We start from the raw sequence: 18,074 nt of genomic DNA, 5'->3' as shown, positions 1-18,074 counted from the left end.
TCCTTCAGAGTTCCGTCCTCTAATTGGACATTTTGGTTGGAGTTCTTCATCTGGGCGCTCCAGACCTCCTCCCACGCCTCCCAAGGCCTGGAGGTTGCGTGAGCCGGTGGTGCTTAATTGTCCACCGCGGTAGCTGCTCCCGCCTCGGGATCCAACTTCCCAGTGGCCCTGAGCCAAGTGGAAAATCGTTTTCCAACAATAAAATCGTACGTTTCAATTTTTTTTGTTGCAAGGGTCATCCTGTGGCAATAACCCGGTCGGGAGGATCCTCATCCGCCCCATACTGTTGGCACCGCATCCCGATGTTCACCTCGGGTCAGCCGACAGGCAGGGAGTCCACCGTGGGGGGGGGTGGATTCGCTCAGGAACCCCCTGGCACTTGAGATGTCAGATGTTGACCCGAGAGTCGTCCTCCTCCTCCAAACGGGCGCAACGAGAGTTCCGGGGCTACCGTCTTCAGATCGGCGTCCCGTAATTTACCCCCCCGAGAGCCGCTGCTTTCCCTCCCCCCGTCTCCAAGCTCCGTATGCTGCTGCGTGGTGGACGGTGGCGTGTCCGCGGAACAAAGATAGAAAAAAAAAAACCCGGCGTTGGCACGTCGAGCTTGCTGGCATTTTAAAATGCTCCAGTTTTCCCGAACCAGGAATTCCAGGGAGTTTTCACTGCTTCAGACCAAACCGGACCCAGAGATTCCGGTTTAAATTCGCACTTTCGAGATGACGGCTGACCGTAGCCAAATAAACCGTGGGGCCTCTGAGTGGGATGTATTGACCGCGGTGGGCACGCGCCATTGAAGGATTCCTTATTATCGGAGACGGGTGGTTTATTTAGACCCTTCACATCTCCACACCCGTCGGCCCACGCGGGCCCCACGGAGAAACCACAGCCGGAGAAGCTGGGGCCTCCTTCCCCATCCGGGGCAGGTCATCCGGAGCGGGATGGAATTACCCGGCCAGAGCTCCGGGTGACTCTGTGTCAGTGCCTCCGCCGGCTGCGTACGAGATGTCCTTCCCATTGTGCCCCGGCGGCACGTTCTCCCCTTTCACCGTTTCACCGGAAGAATGGAGGTGCATCAGCAGCCTGCCAGGCGCACATTCGCACCTGAGCCGTGCCGGGAACGGGTGGACGGGGGCCGCTGAGCGCCCCGGCCGACGAGGGGGTTCGTTTTTCCAGCGTTAGCTCCGCCGCTAATGACCTCCATTGTTCGGCTCGTAAGCCGAGCCGCGTAGCCGGCTCTCGGAGCCAGCGCCGCTGCCAAGCGGCTCATCAGGTGCTCCGTCGTGACAGGGACAACATCAGCTGCCGTCTCGTGTTGGCCACTGTATAATACAAACACAGTCGCGACATCGACTGTCTCGTCCGTTTACGAAGTGGACATTTTGTCTTCAAAGTGGATTTAGCGAAAAAACGGGCAAGAATTTGAGCACCTTTGGCAAGGACCAGATTACAACATCTAGAACAAAGCCTGTAAATCTTGGCCCGAGCAGCTCAAGGGTTTGGGATCAATTTCTATCGTTTTCGTTGGGCTCGAACGATTCCGTATGATTTGCTGCCTGTAATTTGGTTTCGGTGTTTCGCTTGTCGTAAATGTAAATTTTAAAAGTTAATTTGGCTCGCCGTGCTTGGCCACCGTCGTCAGGCGATGCGTTTTAATTATCACGAGAGACGCCACGATGGAGGCTAGCCTCCACGATTACGTTCTACATTTTACGACATTTATCAGATTATGTTTTAAACCTTTTCCTCTTGTTATAGAAAGAAAACCGGGCTTTTAAGAAACACTTCGTCTTCAAAGTGGATGTAGCGAAAAAACGGTCAAGAATTTCAGCACCTTTGGCAAGGATCAGATTACGTCTTCTAGAATAAAGCCTGTAAATCTTGGCCTGAGCAGCTCAAGGGTTTGGGCTCAATTTCTATCATTTTCGTTGGGCTCGAACGATTCCGTATGATTTGCTGCCTGTAATTTGGTTTCGGTGTTTTGCTTGTCGTAAATGTACATTTTAAAAGTTAATTTGGCTCACCGTTCTTAGCCACCGTCGTCACGCGATGCGTTTTAGTTATCGCCACGATGGAGGCTGACGAGGTGAGACGGAGGCTAGCCTCCGCGATTACGTTCTACATTTTACGCCATTTATCAGATTCTGTTTAAAAACCTTTTTGTCTTGTTCCAGAAAGAACACCGGGGTTTTAAAAAGCCGTACTTGTCGGGTCAGGTCTGGCTTGGTGACAAATTTTTAGGCCCGATTGCAGCTCCTGTGGGATTTTCAATCCCTACCAAGGGAGCCGCCATTAATGAACGTGTTCAGTGTCGGACAGGCGTATCTTTTATTCATGTTCCTGTAACATTCCGACCTTGTACCCCGAGAAAACCAAGCGTCCGTGGTTCAGCATATCGTTGGCTTGAATACACGCATCGCTCACTTCGCAAATATTATTAAAACAATTTCGCTCCAAACAGAAATCTTTCTGTTTTTTCAAACATAAATTTCATACGGTAACGTATATTGTGACAAGTAAAAAAAAAAAAAAAAAGTTTAAATATTGCGGTAAGAGATCCTGGGCCGCTCCGCCCGGCGCTATTTCCGCGGCCAGACAGAAGGTCAAGCGCATGGCCAAACATGGCAATAAAATGGAACGACAAAGACGTAAAAAGCAAATACACACTAACTGCAACTGACGAAGGGGAAAAGTCCGACAGAGAACATGATTTTGTCCCGTCTTCTGGCTGCAGTCCTGGAAAAAAAAAAAAAAAAATCCCCACCGCTCCACCGTACAGCAGTTCAAATATTTGCGCAGGACCTTACAAATACAGAGCTTGCTTGAAGCCCCCTGGGCTCTGGCATGTTGGCGCGAAGCCATTGCCCCTTTAAATTACGAAATTTCAACATTTTCGACCGGGGAGGGAGAGAAAAAAACAAAAAAAAAAAAAACAGAAAAGAGATCTGCGAGTTCCAATTTAAATATTTTCCGAGCAATTATCAGGTGCCCGTCACCGAAAGCAAGCAAAACACGTCTCTCCGCCCTCCGTCAGGGGGTAGATGACTTTGGGTGCTTTGCAAAGCAAATGGGCAGCAGCGCGTTCAAGACAATGCGTCTCGGTGTCCCCGCTCGCCGTATGCAAACGGCTCCCGAGGCCGGGACCAGATATGGCGGCGCGAGGTCACGCCGACGACCCAAAAACGGCCCCGAGGCGCCCGCTGTCCGTCCGAGCCGACACTGGGTGAATATCCCATTTTTGATTTGCCTCGAGGGACGGCAGAAACCAGGGTGCTGAACGGCGACCTCGATTTTACTCGCAGGGCCACGGCTTCAACGTTCTTCTTTAACGCCGTAAGAGGGATGGAGAGGGCAAGTTGAGACAATGCGGCGCATTCATGCCTCTCATGCCAACAATGGGACCCGTCGGTTCAGAACGGCCTGAAACACGGCCATCAAGCGAGCCATTCCCTTCCAACAGGGAATTTGCTGCCTCTGCAGGCTACAGGATCAGCGTTTTAAAAGTATTTCAAACGAGTCGAACGCACACACAAAACAAACAAACAAACAAACAAACAAACATGTAAATAAATCAAATAAAATAGAACATTCGTCTAGCACTTCAGACTTCAGACTGCCCTCCAAGGTGCTCAGGAACTTCTACTCCTGCACCATAGAGAGCATCCTGACGGGAAACATCTCAACCTGGTCCGGGAACAGTGAAGGACCTCAGCCACCCCAACAATGGACTCTTCTCTCTGCTGCGATCAGGGAAGCGCTTCCGCTCCCTGAAGTCCAACACAGAGAGAATGAGGAGGAGCTTCTTCTTCTTCGGGCTGTCCGAGCTCTCAACATCAACACTACATAGATCTCCAATACACTCCAGCACTTTCACTCTCAACCACTCTGGACTCTTTGCACAAAATTACTTTGCGCAAAATCTTTGCGCTTTTTTTTCTCTTTGCACAATCTCTGCTCTTTTTACTTTTTTTATATTATACATCGTCTTTCACTCATTTGCACACCTTCACCCTACCCGTTACACATACTTTATGTTAAAGACGTAAAAGTGTAATATTTGGTTATGTTTGCAATATTTGCATATTGGTTCATTGTATACCTGCAATATTTGCAATACTGTGGTCTGTAGCGGCCGCTAAAAGCATTTCACCGCATATCATACCGTGTATGACTGAGTATGTGACAAATACATTTGAATTTGAATTCCCCTGCAGGTTCTATTTCTGACAAGTTGGGCCTTATCAGGGCTCTTAGTTGTGTAAACTCAAAATCTATAGAAATCGAACGAAAATTGCTGGTGTCTAAAGTAAAGTAAAGTAAAGTAAAGTCCTTTAACGTTTATTTGTAGGTTCCTCTGACCAGAGACGCCGTTTATCAGCCGGACAATGACCGCATGCAGCCTCGGAGGAGATGGGCGGTACTCACCACTCCCACAGGGAAGGCCAACACCGCCATCATCCAGTCCCGCAGGCCGATGAGCTTCCTCAGCTGCCGCTCCTGCTCCAGGCTCTCGCTGCCCTTGGTCAGCAGGCTGGACAGGTCTGTCAGCACGCAGACGCCGAAGAACACAGCCTGGATCACCTGGGAGGGAGGTCAGGGGGTCACAATGACGGGGCCGCGCAATAATTCCAGGACCAAAGTGCATCCTGGGTAACCAGCTAGGGGAGGCAAAAATTGTCAAAATGGGTAATTAGGTTTTGATGGATGACCCCGTGACCTTGGCCTCAAAGGTCACCATAAATCAAAGGTGCTTACCAGGAAAATGTTACGTCATATTGAACAAGAACCTCTGATCTAAAGGTCCCATAAGTCACAAACCTATTGCATAATAAGCCAGAAAAATCTTTAAATTAAAGTATGCCCATCGTTTTAAAAGTCACGACCAGTTCGATTTAGTTTCTGAATAAAAGGCCATTTCCACGCCTTCCTTCTCAGGCCTATCAGCATTAATCAAGACAAATTAAGATCAGCAGTTAACGATTAGTGACCATTATCTGTGGAAAAGTTTACCAGATTCTAATAAGCACATCTAAAAAAATCTCAGAGCGTATGTGCATGGCGATGGGATCAGTCTGGACCTTCTTCCACTGATCCAGAATCCAGGGCCAGGGTCTTTCCAGACATTTACATTCACCAGACGCCCTTATCCAGAGCACCTTACAGTCAGTAGTGACAGGGACAGTCCCCCCCTGGAGACACTCAGGGTTAAGTGTCTTGCTCAGGGACACGATGGTAGTAAGTGGGGTTTGAACCTGGGTCTTCTGGTTCCTCGTATTACCCACCAGGCTACTAGCACCCAGACCGTTGATACGATGGTTCTCCACGGGGCCTTACGGGTTCTAACCTTGGACAGTTCTGAGCACGGTTATGCTCATTTATTTCATTAGCTGCTGTTTAACCTGACCGTGATTTCCACGATTTCAGGTGAAATACATCAGCGTGCAGTTGTGCAGCAAGATGGAAATCCATGCAAAATATGAACGCTGGTGTCCACGCAGCCGCTCATATTTGTGCACCGGTCGCTGTGCAACGCCGCACGTCGCATCCAAACGTGGCAAGAGCGAGAAGCAGCGTGCGGGGACGGAACGATAACGGTTATTATGCCCATTATCATCATCATCATCATCATCATCATCATCATCCGCATAATAATAATCTGTGACGTCACGCGGGCTCGATCGCGGCGGCAGCGCGCTACTCACCAGGTTTATGAACGTCAGGAACTTCCAGCTGCCGCCGTACGTCTGGTGCGCGGGCATGTCGATGGCGCGGTAGTTGCACAGGATGGAGAAGTAGGAGAGCAGGATGGCCGCCCTGAGGACCTGGGAGGGGATGAGCGCCATGTTCTTTAACGCTGTGGGAGCGGAGCGCCGGGGAGGGAGGAGGAAGTCGCCGTGGCAACGGCGCGGCAGCAGCAGCCATGCCGGGAGATTCGGGGTATGGAAGGTCGCCTGTACCAAAAAAAAAAAAGGTCGACACCATACAAATGCTTTTTATGCAGCTCTTTTTGGGACAAAACTGTAGTGTGCTATAAAAAAATAATATATGTACACACACACAAACACACACATGCGCAGTAGCCATGCCGGGAGATTCGGGGTATGGAAGGTCGCCTGTACCAAAAAAAAAAAAGGTCGACACCATACAAATGCTTTTTATGCAGCTCTTTTTGGGACAAAACTGTAGTGTGCTATAAAAAAATAATATATGTACACACACACAAACACACACATGCGCAGTAGCCATGCCGGGAGATTCGGGGTATGGAAGGTCACCTGTACCAAAAAAAAAAAAGGTCGACACCATACAAATGCTTTTTATGCAGCTCTTTTTGGGACAAAACTGTAGTGTGCTATAAAAAAATAATATATGTACACACACACACACATACACACACATGTGCATTAACCATGCCGGGAGATTCGGGGTATGGAAGGTCGCCTGTACCAAAAAAAAAAGGTCGACACCATACAAATGCTTTTTATGCAGCTCTTTTTGGGACAAAACTGTAGTGTGCTATAAAAAAATAATATATGTACACACACACAAACACACACATGCGCAGTAGCCATGCCGGGAGATTCGGGGTATGGAAGGTCGCCTGTACCAAAAAAAAAAAAGGTCGACACCATACAAATGCTTTTTATGCAGCTCTTTTTGGGACAAAACTGTAGTGTGCTATAAAAAAATTATATATGTACACACACACAAACACACACATGCGCAGTAGCCATGCCGGGAGATTCGGGGTATGGAAGGTCGCCTGTACCAAAAAAAAAAAAGGTCGACACCATACAAATGCTTTTTATGCAGCTCTTTTTGGGACAAAACTGTAGTGTGCTATAAAAAAATAATATATGTACACACACACAAACACACACATGCGCAGTAGCCATGCCGGGAGATTCGGGGTATGGAAGGTCGCCTGTACCAAAAAAAAAAAAGGTCGACACCATACAAATGCTTTTTATGCAGCTCTTTTTGGGACAAAACTGTAGTGTGCTATAAAAAAATAATATATGTACACACACACAAACACACACATGCGCAGTAGCCATGCCGGGAGATTCGGGGTATGGAAGGTCACCTGTACCAAAAAAAAAAAAGGTCGACACCATACAAATGCTTTTTATGCAGCTCTTTTTGGGACAAAACTGTAGTGTGCTATAAAAAAATAATATATGTACACACACACACACATACACACACATGTGCATTAACCATGCCGGGAGATTCGGGGTATGGAAGGTCGCCTGTACCAAAAAAAAAAGGTCGACACCATACAAATGCTTTTTATGCAGCTCTTTTTGGGACAAAACTGTAGTGTGCTATAAAAAAATAATATATGTACACACACACAAACACACACATGCGCAGTAGCCATGCCGGGAGATTCGGGGTATGGAAGGTCGCCTGTACCAAAAAAAAAAAAGGTCGACACCATACAAATGCTTTTTATGCAGCTCTTTTTGGGACAAAACTGTAGTGTGCTATAAAAAAATTATATATGTACACACACACAAACACACACATGCGCAGTAGCCATGCCGGGAGATTCGGGGTATGGAAGGTCGCCTGTACCAAAAAAAAAAAAGGTCGACACCATACAAATGCTTTTTATGCAGCTCTTTTTGGGACAAAACTGTAGTGTGCTATAAAAAAATTATATATGTACACACACACAAACACACACATGCGCAGTAGCCATGCCGGGAGATTCGGGGTATGGAAGGTCACCTGTACCAAAAAAAAAAAAGGTCGACACCATACAAATGCTTTTTATGCAGCTCTTTTTGGGACAAAACTGTAGTGTGCTATAAAAAATAATATATGTACACACACACACACATACACACACATGTGCATTAACCATGCCGGGAGATTCGGGGTATGGAAGGTCGCCTGTACCAAAAAAAAAAGGTCGACACCATACAAATGCTTTTTATGCAGCTCTTTTTGGGACAAAACTGTAGTGTGCTATAAAAAAATAATATATGTACACACACACAAACACACACATGCGCAGTAGCCATGCCGGGAGATTCGGGGTATGGAAGGTCGCCTGTACCAAAAAAAAAAAAGGTCGACACCATACAAATGCTTTTTATGCAGCTCTTTTTGGGACAAAACTGTAGTGTGCTATAAAAAAATTATATATGTACACACACACAAACACACACATGCGCAGTAGCCATGCCGGGAGATTCGGGGTATGGAAGGTCGCCTGTACCAAAAAAAAAAAAGGTCGACACCATACAAATGCTTTTTATGCAGCTCTTTTTGGGACAAAACTGTAGTGTGCTATAAAAAAATTATATATGTACACACACACAAACACACACATGCGCAGTAGCCATGCCGGGAGATTCGGGGTATGGAAGGTCACCTGTACCAAAAAAAAAAAGGTCGACACCGTACAAATGCTTTTTATGCAGCTCTTTTTGGGACAAAACTGTAGTGTGCTATAAAAAAATTATATATGTACACACACACAAACACACACATGCGCAGTAGCCATGCCGGGAGATTTGGGGTATGGAAGGTCACCTGTACCAAAAAAAAAAAGGTTGACACCATACAAATGCTTTTTATGCAGCTCTTTTTGGGACAAAACTGTAGTGTGCTATAAAAAAATAATATATGTACACACACACACACACATACACGCACAAACACACACATGCGCATTAGCCATGCCGGGAGGCTCGGGGTATGGAAGGTCACCTGTAACAAAAACGGGTCGACACCATACAAATGCCTTTTATGCAGCTCTTTTTGGCGCCAAAACTGTAGCGTACTAAAATAAATAAATAAAAAAAAAAATATATATATACACACACACACACACAAATATATACATAGTTATATATTTTGAGGCATTCAAATGTATGTGTGTACTGTAATATATCTATCCATCTATTGTATTATATATATATATATATACACACACACACACACACACACACACACACACACACATGCGCAGTAGCCATGCTGGTTACGGGGTATGGAAGGTCACCTGTAAAAAAACGGTTGACGCCATACAAATGCTTTTTATGCTGCTCTTTTTAAGCCAAAACTGTAGTGTACTGTAATAAAATAATACACACACACAAACACACACACACACACACACACACAAACACACACATGCGCAGTAGCCTGCCTGGGAGGCTCGGGGTATGGAAGGTCACCTGTAAAAAAACGGGTCGACACCATACAAATGCCTTTTATGCAGCTCTTTTTGCGCCAAAACTGTAACGTACTATAAAAGAATAATATATGTACACACCCCCCCCCCCCCCCACACACACACACACATACACAAACCATTGTTTTTTTTTTTTATACAGAATAAAGAATACAGAGTCATTCCCACCACAAATGAATAGTAATAATAAAAAATTATACAATGCAGAGACTTTATAAAGACACATGCTTTATAGGCTCTGAATGTGACATTGAAAGTCTACACACAATAAAACAACACTTTCCTTCATTCCACACCCACACATTCTACAATTGCTTGATAAGAGACGATTCACACTGTCCTCTTTTGCCCAGATGAGGACAGCGTATGGTTTTATTAGTCTCAGTGGTTAGATGTTCCCACGAACCACTGGATGGGGAGTGCTGATAGACTTACAACTTGGAGTTTGAGTTTGTCATGAGATGCCAAGGCTCAGTTGGGGATTAAAAGGGGAACACGGGGTGAGTATGAAAGGAGCGAGCCGAAGAGTGGAGCCTGGGACACATCAGCGATGCATTAGACGTAAATCCTCGTCAGAAACATTCCGCAGCTCCTCCAGTGACGCCGCGTCAGAGCATTACTCTAATCTGTAATTGCCAGTTTGAGGCCATCGCCTGTTCTGAAAGATGTCAGCCTGTAGCAAACCAACATGGCCTCTGTTAATATCAGTATTATGCTACGATAAGGCATCCAAAGAGGTTTATTTAGTTAAAATCCCTCACCAGAGGCGGACAAATGATTTCCCATCCCAGCTATTAAGAGGATAGAGGGATGGGGGGGTATTACAGGTCTCTGGTACTCATCCCCCTCAAGTCAGCACAAAACGGCAGGGGTCATTATCACTCCAGTGACCCCTCTGGCTTGACTTTGCTGTGGAGAGTGGGCCCAGAATAATACACGGTGATCGGGATTTTAATCTGGACTCATTTCACATTCACCCTAAATTATTTTTTTTTTACTTTACTTTACTTGCCAGATGCTTTTATCCAAAGCGACTTACAAGAGGTAGACGCCAGCAATTCTCATTCGGTTTCTATACATTTTGAGCCCTGATAAGGCCTCTTTTTTTTCAGTGATCTTATCTGAAAATCTTAAACTGTGTCTATCTCCTGGAGTGTAAGAGTCATTTTCATACTATATAACCCAACAATTAAAAAAAAAATTATAATTCAACTCGTGGGGTACAGGGTAGGAACGGGTTTATGCATCGGATTACACTGTGCCCCAATGAAAATAGGATGTTGAATATTTTTTCGATTGAATTGATAATGTCGTTTCTGGAAAGGCCCGCTTGTCAGGTGACAGTGGGGATGCAGGTGGTGAAGGCCACGCCAGGCAGGAAGAGGTCTTGCCAAAGTGCAGCTGTGCCCGCCACGGTCTGCGGTCAGCTGTGGGAAGTTCGCTCCCCGACTTTCCAGGGTCACAAGGACAGCGGGTGTCGCTGGGTCGGGGCACACTGGGCCTGCTGGGGTGAAGGGGCACAGCGTGGGCATGGCTTTGTTTATTTTCTGGATCCACCGCGCCACCCTGGCGGCTGACTGTTGATCTAACGGAACGCTTTACTCAAGGTCAGAGGTGCGCGGTGCAGAATGGATGTAGTTTGTTTTCTTTCATAAGTCGAGCTCAGCGTGGATCCTAATATGGAACTTGTGCAATGTAGTACGGGCCTGTAGAGCCTGAGATGTAAAATGTGGGTAAAAATAAAGCTGAAAATTTATTGAAATATTCTTTTTTATTGATATCATAGATGGTTGAAAAACGTGTTATCTTAAAGATAACTGAATAATCCTAAACGTACACCTATTGAAGAACAATTAGAACAATAGCAGTATACAATAGCAGCAAGAAGTGTGAAAATTGCACTTGTGCTTTTTTTGTGCGCTTAGTTATGGAAAACTTACTTTTCATTTACTGTAATGGCGACAACAACATTTATTTCTTATTTATTTGAAATCACTTACAGCACAGTCTCACAGGCCCTACAGTTGACACCCCCCACACTATGCTGCTTTCTGCACAAATAAAAAAGAGGTCTTTTAATAAAAATATTTAATTATACTTTAGACATATTCACCGACCTATTATGATAATTAATTATCATAATAGGTCTGGTCATGTGATCGGAAGTTTGTAGGTTCGAATCCCACTGAGGTCCCCTTGACACACTGCTCCCCAGGCGCCGGTCATGGTGCCCACTGTCACCAAGGTTAAATACAGAGGACAACTGTTGCCGTGTCACCGTGTGCTGTGCTGCTGTGTTTCACAATGACACGTCACTTTCACCAATGTAAAAAAAAACAAAAACCCATAAATAAGTATGTAAGTCCAAACTTTTGACTGAAGTGTTTCTGGCAAGACGTTTGCCATTTTACTTTACTTTACTTTACTTTTATCCAAAGCGACTTACAGGAGGAAGACACCAGCAATTCTCGTTCGATTTCTACAGATTTTGAGTTTTCAAAAACTAAGATCCCTGATAAGGCCCAACTTGTCAGAAAAAGAACATGCTTGGAGATTGTGAAGTGCTAGACGAAGGCATTTGTGACTACAGCAAGCACGGAAAAACACAGACCCGGTTCGCTAAATGCTTTTCTCGGTGCATGGCAAAATATAAATCAGCAAAATAAATGTCGGGAAGTTTTCTTCCCTGCTTTCCCGAACAGCACGGCCTTGTCTGGCAGGGCGCACAAGGGTAAGGACAGAGACGCTCCCTTGGTTGCCACGTCCCGGCTGGGCGGATAAAGGGCTGTTGAGGCTCATTAAGGCCCTCGCACTGGCATTCATCTCTGTTTGCAAGCATCGGCGTCTGGACACTCAGACTAATGAGGGGGGCAAGGAGACGCGTCTGTACCCTCTCGCCCCTCCGTCACCTTTGACCTCAGCTGAGTCCGTCCGAACAGAACTGGCAAATTGCTGGTTTGGAACGACGCCGGAGTCCCTGTGTTGATGAGGCTTCTGCCACGTGCAAATGATTGAATTCCTTTTCTCATCCACTCTGTAGTTGAAGCTGGTGGCCACGTCCGTCACCGCTCTCACCGGGCTGCCGAGTCCTGCGGTCCGAGGACTGTGTCGCGCAGTTAGCAGTACAAGGTCCCCAGACCCCAGCAAACCTCGGCGGCCCACCTGCCCTGTGCTAAGTGGGGGGGTCTGCAGCCGCGCCGCTGACGGTTCTGTTGAGAGACAGTGACAGGCCAGCGCAGCGTCCCCCGTCGTGGCAGCTGAGTTCGAGGACATGAAAGCGACAGGGCTGAACAGGGGAATAATGGCCACAGTGACATTTGGACAGGGGGATATCAAGGTGGAGGAGGACAGGGGCTGCAGGAGTCACAGTTGCTCAGCAGATAAATGGGAGTTCCACCTAACACATGGTGGAGCAGTCGGGCACCTTTTAAATGCTTTTTTAAAAATGATCCTTTGGAATAAAAATAATAAAATGTAAAATCAAAACGACAAAAAAATAAACATTTCATTTCTTTATAGTTCCCCCCATTCCCTACTTTTCAGGCGCTAAATTAAGTTTTTTTTATACCTTATTTACTCTTTTCTATTGATTTTTCAGCACTTCAGTATTTATCAGTTCTGGATGTTAATAACGCCCATGATAATGCACAGGTCACATTATTATTAACAGTCATACGTCCAACCCCCCAAAACTGCTCTGTTCTTACGGTTTATTAATGTGGTAAAAAGTCCTCTGAATGATTCAATCATTGCAGTTTATTAATGTGGTTTATTAACTTTGTAACTGCATGGAAATAAAAGCTCCTTTGAATGATTCTTTAATTACAGTTACAGTGAATGATTCTGTTATTGCAGTATATTAATGCGGTAAAGCTCCTCTGAATGATTCTGTTATTACAGTTTGTCAAAACGCAGTAAAGCTCCTATAAATTATTCTGTTACTACAGTTTATTAATGCGATGAAGCTCCTGTAAATGATTCTGTTACAACAGTTTATTATCGCAGTAAAGCTCCTGTAAATTATTCTGTTATTACGGTTTAATAACGCTGTGAAGCTCCTGTAAATGATTCTGTTACAACAGTTTAATAATGCAGTAAAGCTCCTGTAGATTATTCTGTTATTACGGTTTAATAACGCGGTGAAGCTCTGAATGATTCTGTTATTACAGTCTATTAATGTGGTTTATCAACTTGGTAACTGCATAGAAAGGTTTTACAACACTGCTCACCAAGGGTGATAGTCTTGTATTGCATAGATTGCTCCAACCCACCTCTGAACAAGTCCAGTTTAAAAACACCAAGAGATCTGAAAGTGAAAGTGAAGTGACTGTGTCCTCTGTATTTAACCATCACACTTGGTGAGCAGTGGTGGCCTAGTGGTTAAGGAAGTGGCCCCGTAATCCGAAGGTTGCTGATCTGCCAAGTTACCACTGAGGTGCCACTGAGCAAAGCACCGTCCCCACACACTGCTCCCCGGGCGTCTGTCATGGCTGCCCACTGCTCACTCAGGGTGATGGGTTAAATGCAGAGGACAAATTTCACTGTGTGCACTGTGTGCTGTGCTGCTGTGTATCACGTGTGACAATCACAATCACTTCACTTCAGTGGGCACCATGACAGGCGCCCGGGGAGCAGCGTGTGGGGACGGTGCTTTTACTCGGTGGCACCTTGGCGGATCGAGAATCGAACCGGCAACCTACTGACTAACCGCTTGGCCACCACGGCCTCTTGTAGTAATTTTCTGATTTGCCCGGGTCCAGCATGCTGGAGGTGAGACTGAAAGCGCCGGGCGTTTGACAGTGTGGAGGAAAGATAGGCCGGTGATTGGGAGAGCACGTTGACCCGCCTGGTCCTAGGAAAGGGGAGACAGCAGGGACGGCCCGTGCCAAGGCTCGGGGTGCAAAGCGTCCCCTCTGCCAGGGTGCGGGGTTCTACCGCTCTCTCCGTCAGCCTCCCACTTCAAACAGGAGCGAGTCCCGTGGGCATGAGAGGGGCTGGCAGGGACCGGGCTTTTATTGGGAGAAAATGTTCCACAGTGGAAAACTCTGAAAACAAGGGCCTCTGTGTGCCGAGACGGCAAAAAAGAAAAAACCTTACAAACGAACGGGAGACATCTGGAGTAATATCTGGCCACGCTTCAGAGAGGATGGGTATGATTGATGGGTGCCTTCGCTTGTATAAACCATGTAAGCATACACTTGTTCATTGTTTAGCTGCTTTAGTTCATTGTTTTTCAGATAATAAAAGTGGAGTTTTGATTGAAACTTGATTCTCTTATTGGAGAATGTAAAGAGCCTGCCACGTTTTACTCAGACACATGCCATTGGTTGGGGAATAAAAAAACTATTTCGGGGGTCTCTCCCATTTTTTGCACAGCTGTATATGACTTTCAAAATGCTGCCAAACATTTGAGTGCATGAATACTCAGATCAAACTGTGGGATTTAATGCATGACATGCCATAACAAAAATTTCTCACCCCTGTTATACAGTAGATGCCAAAAGTCTGAACACATCTTCTCATTCAACGTGTTTTCTTTATCTTCATGACCATTTACGCTGGTAGATTCTCACTGAAGGCATCAAAACTATGAATGAACACGTGTGGAGTTCTGTACTTAACAAAAAGTGGAGACCTGACCTCCACAGTCACCGGACCTGAACCCAATCCAGATGGTTTGGGGTGAGCTGGACCAACAAGTGCTAAACACCTCTGGGAACTCCTTCAAGACTGTTGGAGAAGCATTTCAGGTGACGACCTCTTGAAGCTCATCGAGAGAATGCCAAGAGTGTGTAAAGCAGGAATCAGAGCAAAGAAACTAGAATATAAAACATGTTTTCACTTATTTTACCTTTTTTTGTTAAGTACATAACTCCACATGTGTTCATTCATAGTTTTGATGCCTTCAGTGAGAATCTACCAACGTAAATGGTCACGAAAATAAAGAAAACACGTTGAATGAGAAGGTGTCCAAACTTTTGGCCTGTACTGTACGTTGCAGTCGAAGTGCAGTACCGTCGGCCACCGCCAGGTGTCTTTATTTAACTCCTTCGTTCAGGTCCCCTGTCCGCGACCCACATGCCTGTCACTTACATCGATATTCGTGTGCGAACGGTCTTATGGCTTTTAAATAAAATAAAAAACTGCACCCACGGAGGATATAAATGTGCACGTTTTTGTCGAGAGATAACGCGGCCCCGGGCGGCACGTTTACGACCGCCGGTCGGGCGCCGTGAGGTGAACAGGTCGCCCATTGTCTGCCGGTGGAGGGCCTGTGCTGAGAGGCTCCGGGCGTACGTTCCTCGGGCCTGTGGCACTTTACGGCTCACTGGCGGCTGATGAAAGGAGTTCCTCGGCAGGGAGGATTCACCGTCACGCCACGTTAGTGCCGCGCCCATGCTCACTTAAGCAAACTGACCTTTGTCAAAATGCAACATACTCTTATGTAACGTTCTGGCAGGCGGTGATTGAGGGGGAGGGGGAAAGAGCGCGTTACTCGCCGTCGTCTGAAAACCGGCACAACGGCAGAGGATCAACGTGGATTAGAACGAGGAGAGAGCGAGGCGTGGCACGGCGGCAGTGCCCCGTCCCGGCGGCCCGTGGGAATATGTCACCCCGGCGTCGACTGAGAGTGTGGTTAACGGTGATGTCACCTGCCCTCGTGTCCGGGGCGAGGCCCTCGTGGCGATCAGTCACCCTCTTTCGAAATCCCTTTTTTTTTTTCCCGGCGACGCCCCACTGCGCCGGTGACTAATCGAGGTCGCGGTGGGAATGCCCTCAGGTGCGGAGAGGGTCTGCCGAGGCACGCCGCCGGGGGTCAAGAGCGGAGAGCCGGTGTTTTCTCAGCAATTATGAGATTATGGTGAAGAGGCGGCGAGGACGTCTCCGCCGACGATCCTTGGGGACTCCCGGGTCACGCTGATGCAATCGTGAGCTCCTTACAGGAGGCCGAAGCCACGTAATCCACTTAAACCGATACGCGCGCCTCGTCCCGCTCACCCGCCGGTTTCTGGATAAAAGTGAAGTGATGGTCACATGTGATGCACAGCAGCACAGCACACGGTGCACACAGTGAAACTTGTCCTCATTTAACCCATCACCCTTGGTGAGCAGTGGGCGGCCATGACAGGCGCCCGGGGAGCAGTGTGTGGGCACGGTGCTTTGCTCAGTGGCACCTTGGCGGAACGGGATTCGAACCGGCAACCTTCTGATTACGGGGCCGCTTCCTTAACCGCTAGGCCACCGCTGCCCCATAAGGCTGGTCACATGGACGTTACAACTTGTGGCGCCTCACAATTATTCTCCTGTTCGGTCCGCCCAACAAAGTCGTCTTTCACAACCTCGGCAGCACCGCTCCTCCTGCTAAACGAACATTTTTTTACTGTGGGCGGAGTCTCCATGCTCTCCCCGTGTTGGCACAGGTTTCCTCCGGGTGCTCGGGTTTCCACCCACCGCTCAAACGGGCGCACGGTGGGTGAAGAGGTTCTCCAAAATGTGTCATGGACACGCAGCGGCCCCGCCCTCGTCCAGCTGCCACTCATGGTCCATCAGCCAGAACCAGTAGGTGCAAATACTCTGCAAAGATCACGCCATTACTACCTGCCTTGGATGCAAACGAGGGCACATTCAGTTTGTCGTTATTCTTCACTTCAAAAGTTCTTTATAATTTCATTTTCTGGGAGAGCAGAAAACGATTGTAAATGAGCCATATCGACCGTGTATAGAACACCGAAGGAACTCGGTCCGCTGGCATATAGATTAGCATCTTATTTACAGATAAATACAAGGTCACGACGTACAAGAGCGTCGTGATGTGCAGCAAGACTGCTCACCTGTGCACGGTGTGCTCAGACGGTTCAAACCCCACTTAACACCACGGTGGCCCTGGGTGGATGCAGCACAGGCCTTGTGCTGCTTATATCTAATACACAAACAGACAAACAAACAAACAAATACAAATGGTAATATTTTAATTACAACCACAATCGGCCGATCAGGCGTAACAATCAGGTGAAAATGTTCGATCATGTGAGAGTTTAATAATCGGACGAAGCAGTAAATATTACAACAGAGAGGCAATAAAAGGCTGATTTGGCTCATTTGGAGCTGTCAATGAGGCAAGAACGGAGCGAGGCCGAGTTTTTCATACAAGAAACATCTAAAACCAGAGCTACATTTTGCTTTGCTGCTTGTTTAATCGAATTGTCATACAACATGAAAAAAGTATTATATCTTGATGATAATAATATGTTTTATTTTATAGTGGAAAAAAAAATACAATGCGCAAAACGTGACGTATTCGAATCGTAAAGGAGACGATGCAACGTCCGGACCGTGACGTCACGACGCGCGGTGACCCGTCCGTCACGCTGGTGGGAGTTCCCCTCCCCGCGGAGCGCCCTGGAGGAGGCCCGGCCCGGGCGCCGCCGCGCTTCGCGGGTTCAGCCTCGCTCTGGGACGCGCTGGGGGATCCGATGACGTCACGGGCCGCTCTCTCTCTCTCTCTCTCTCTCCCTCTCTCCCTCCCTCCCTCTCTCCCTGCTTTTCTATTCTGGGAAGCGGCACCAGGAATAACCTGCCGTCCTCTGCGCGCCTCCGCTCCTTCACTCGCACCCGCGTCTCCGGGGGAAGAAGCGGGAGAAGAAGAAGAAGAAGCGGGACCTGCTCGTTATTATCGGCGTTATTTATTACTCGTCGTTGTCGTCATCGTCGTCACCGTCGCCGTTATTTGTCGCGCGTGAGCAGGACGGACGGGAGCGCGCCGCCGCCGGGGGATGTCGCCGGGCGCGACACGGTGAGTTAACGCGGGGAAACACCCGCCTCGCCGGGCACCGCGACGCGGGACGCGCGGCCGCGGCGTGCGGAG

At 47.3% G+C, this 18,074-nt stretch overlaps 2 protein-coding genes across 5 annotated transcripts in view; one reads left to right on the top strand and one right to left on the bottom strand.

Annotated features, from left to right (window-relative positions):
• The window catches only part of LOC114803359 (androgen-induced gene 1 protein-like), a 40,127-nt gene extending 22,061 nt beyond the window's left edge, over nucleotides 1–18,066 (bottom strand). The window contains exons 1-5 of one of the 3 annotated variants that reach the window (XM_029002877.1): nucleotides 17,870–18,066; nucleotides 17,041–17,129; nucleotides 16,581–16,783; nucleotides 5,700–5,948; nucleotides 4,423–4,578 (exon numbers count right to left, since the gene is read on the bottom strand). In XM_029002877.1, coding sequence (XP_028858710.1) covers nucleotides 4,423–4,578; nucleotides 5,700–5,840 — 297 coding nt within the window. In that variant the 5' untranslated portion in view covers nucleotides 5,841–5,948; nucleotides 16,581–16,783; nucleotides 17,041–17,129; nucleotides 17,870–18,066. The remainder of the gene's footprint in view (nucleotides 1–4,422; nucleotides 4,579–5,699; nucleotides 5,949–16,580; nucleotides 16,784–17,040; nucleotides 17,130–17,869) is intronic. The other 2 variants (XM_029002878.1, XM_029002879.1) reach the window with 2 other exon arrangements.
• The window catches only part of LOC114803356 (transcription factor HIVEP2-like), a 61,756-nt gene continuing 61,444 nt past the window's right edge, over nucleotides 17,763–18,074 (top strand). For both annotated transcript variants that reach the window (XM_029002873.1, XM_029002870.1), the window contains exon 1: nucleotides 17,763–18,002. The gene's annotated coding sequence lies outside the window, so the exon portion shown is untranslated. The remainder of the gene's footprint in view (nucleotides 18,003–18,074) is intronic.

The sequence above is a fragment of the Denticeps clupeoides genome, chromosome 14 (genome assembly GCF_900700375.1).
Source record: "Denticeps clupeoides chromosome 14, fDenClu1.1, whole genome shotgun sequence".
NCBI lineage: Eukaryota > Metazoa > Chordata > Actinopteri > Clupeiformes > Denticipitidae > Denticeps > Denticeps clupeoides.
The sequence above is the reverse complement of the archived record's forward strand: the minus strand, read 5'-3'. Positions and strand labels throughout refer to the sequence as shown.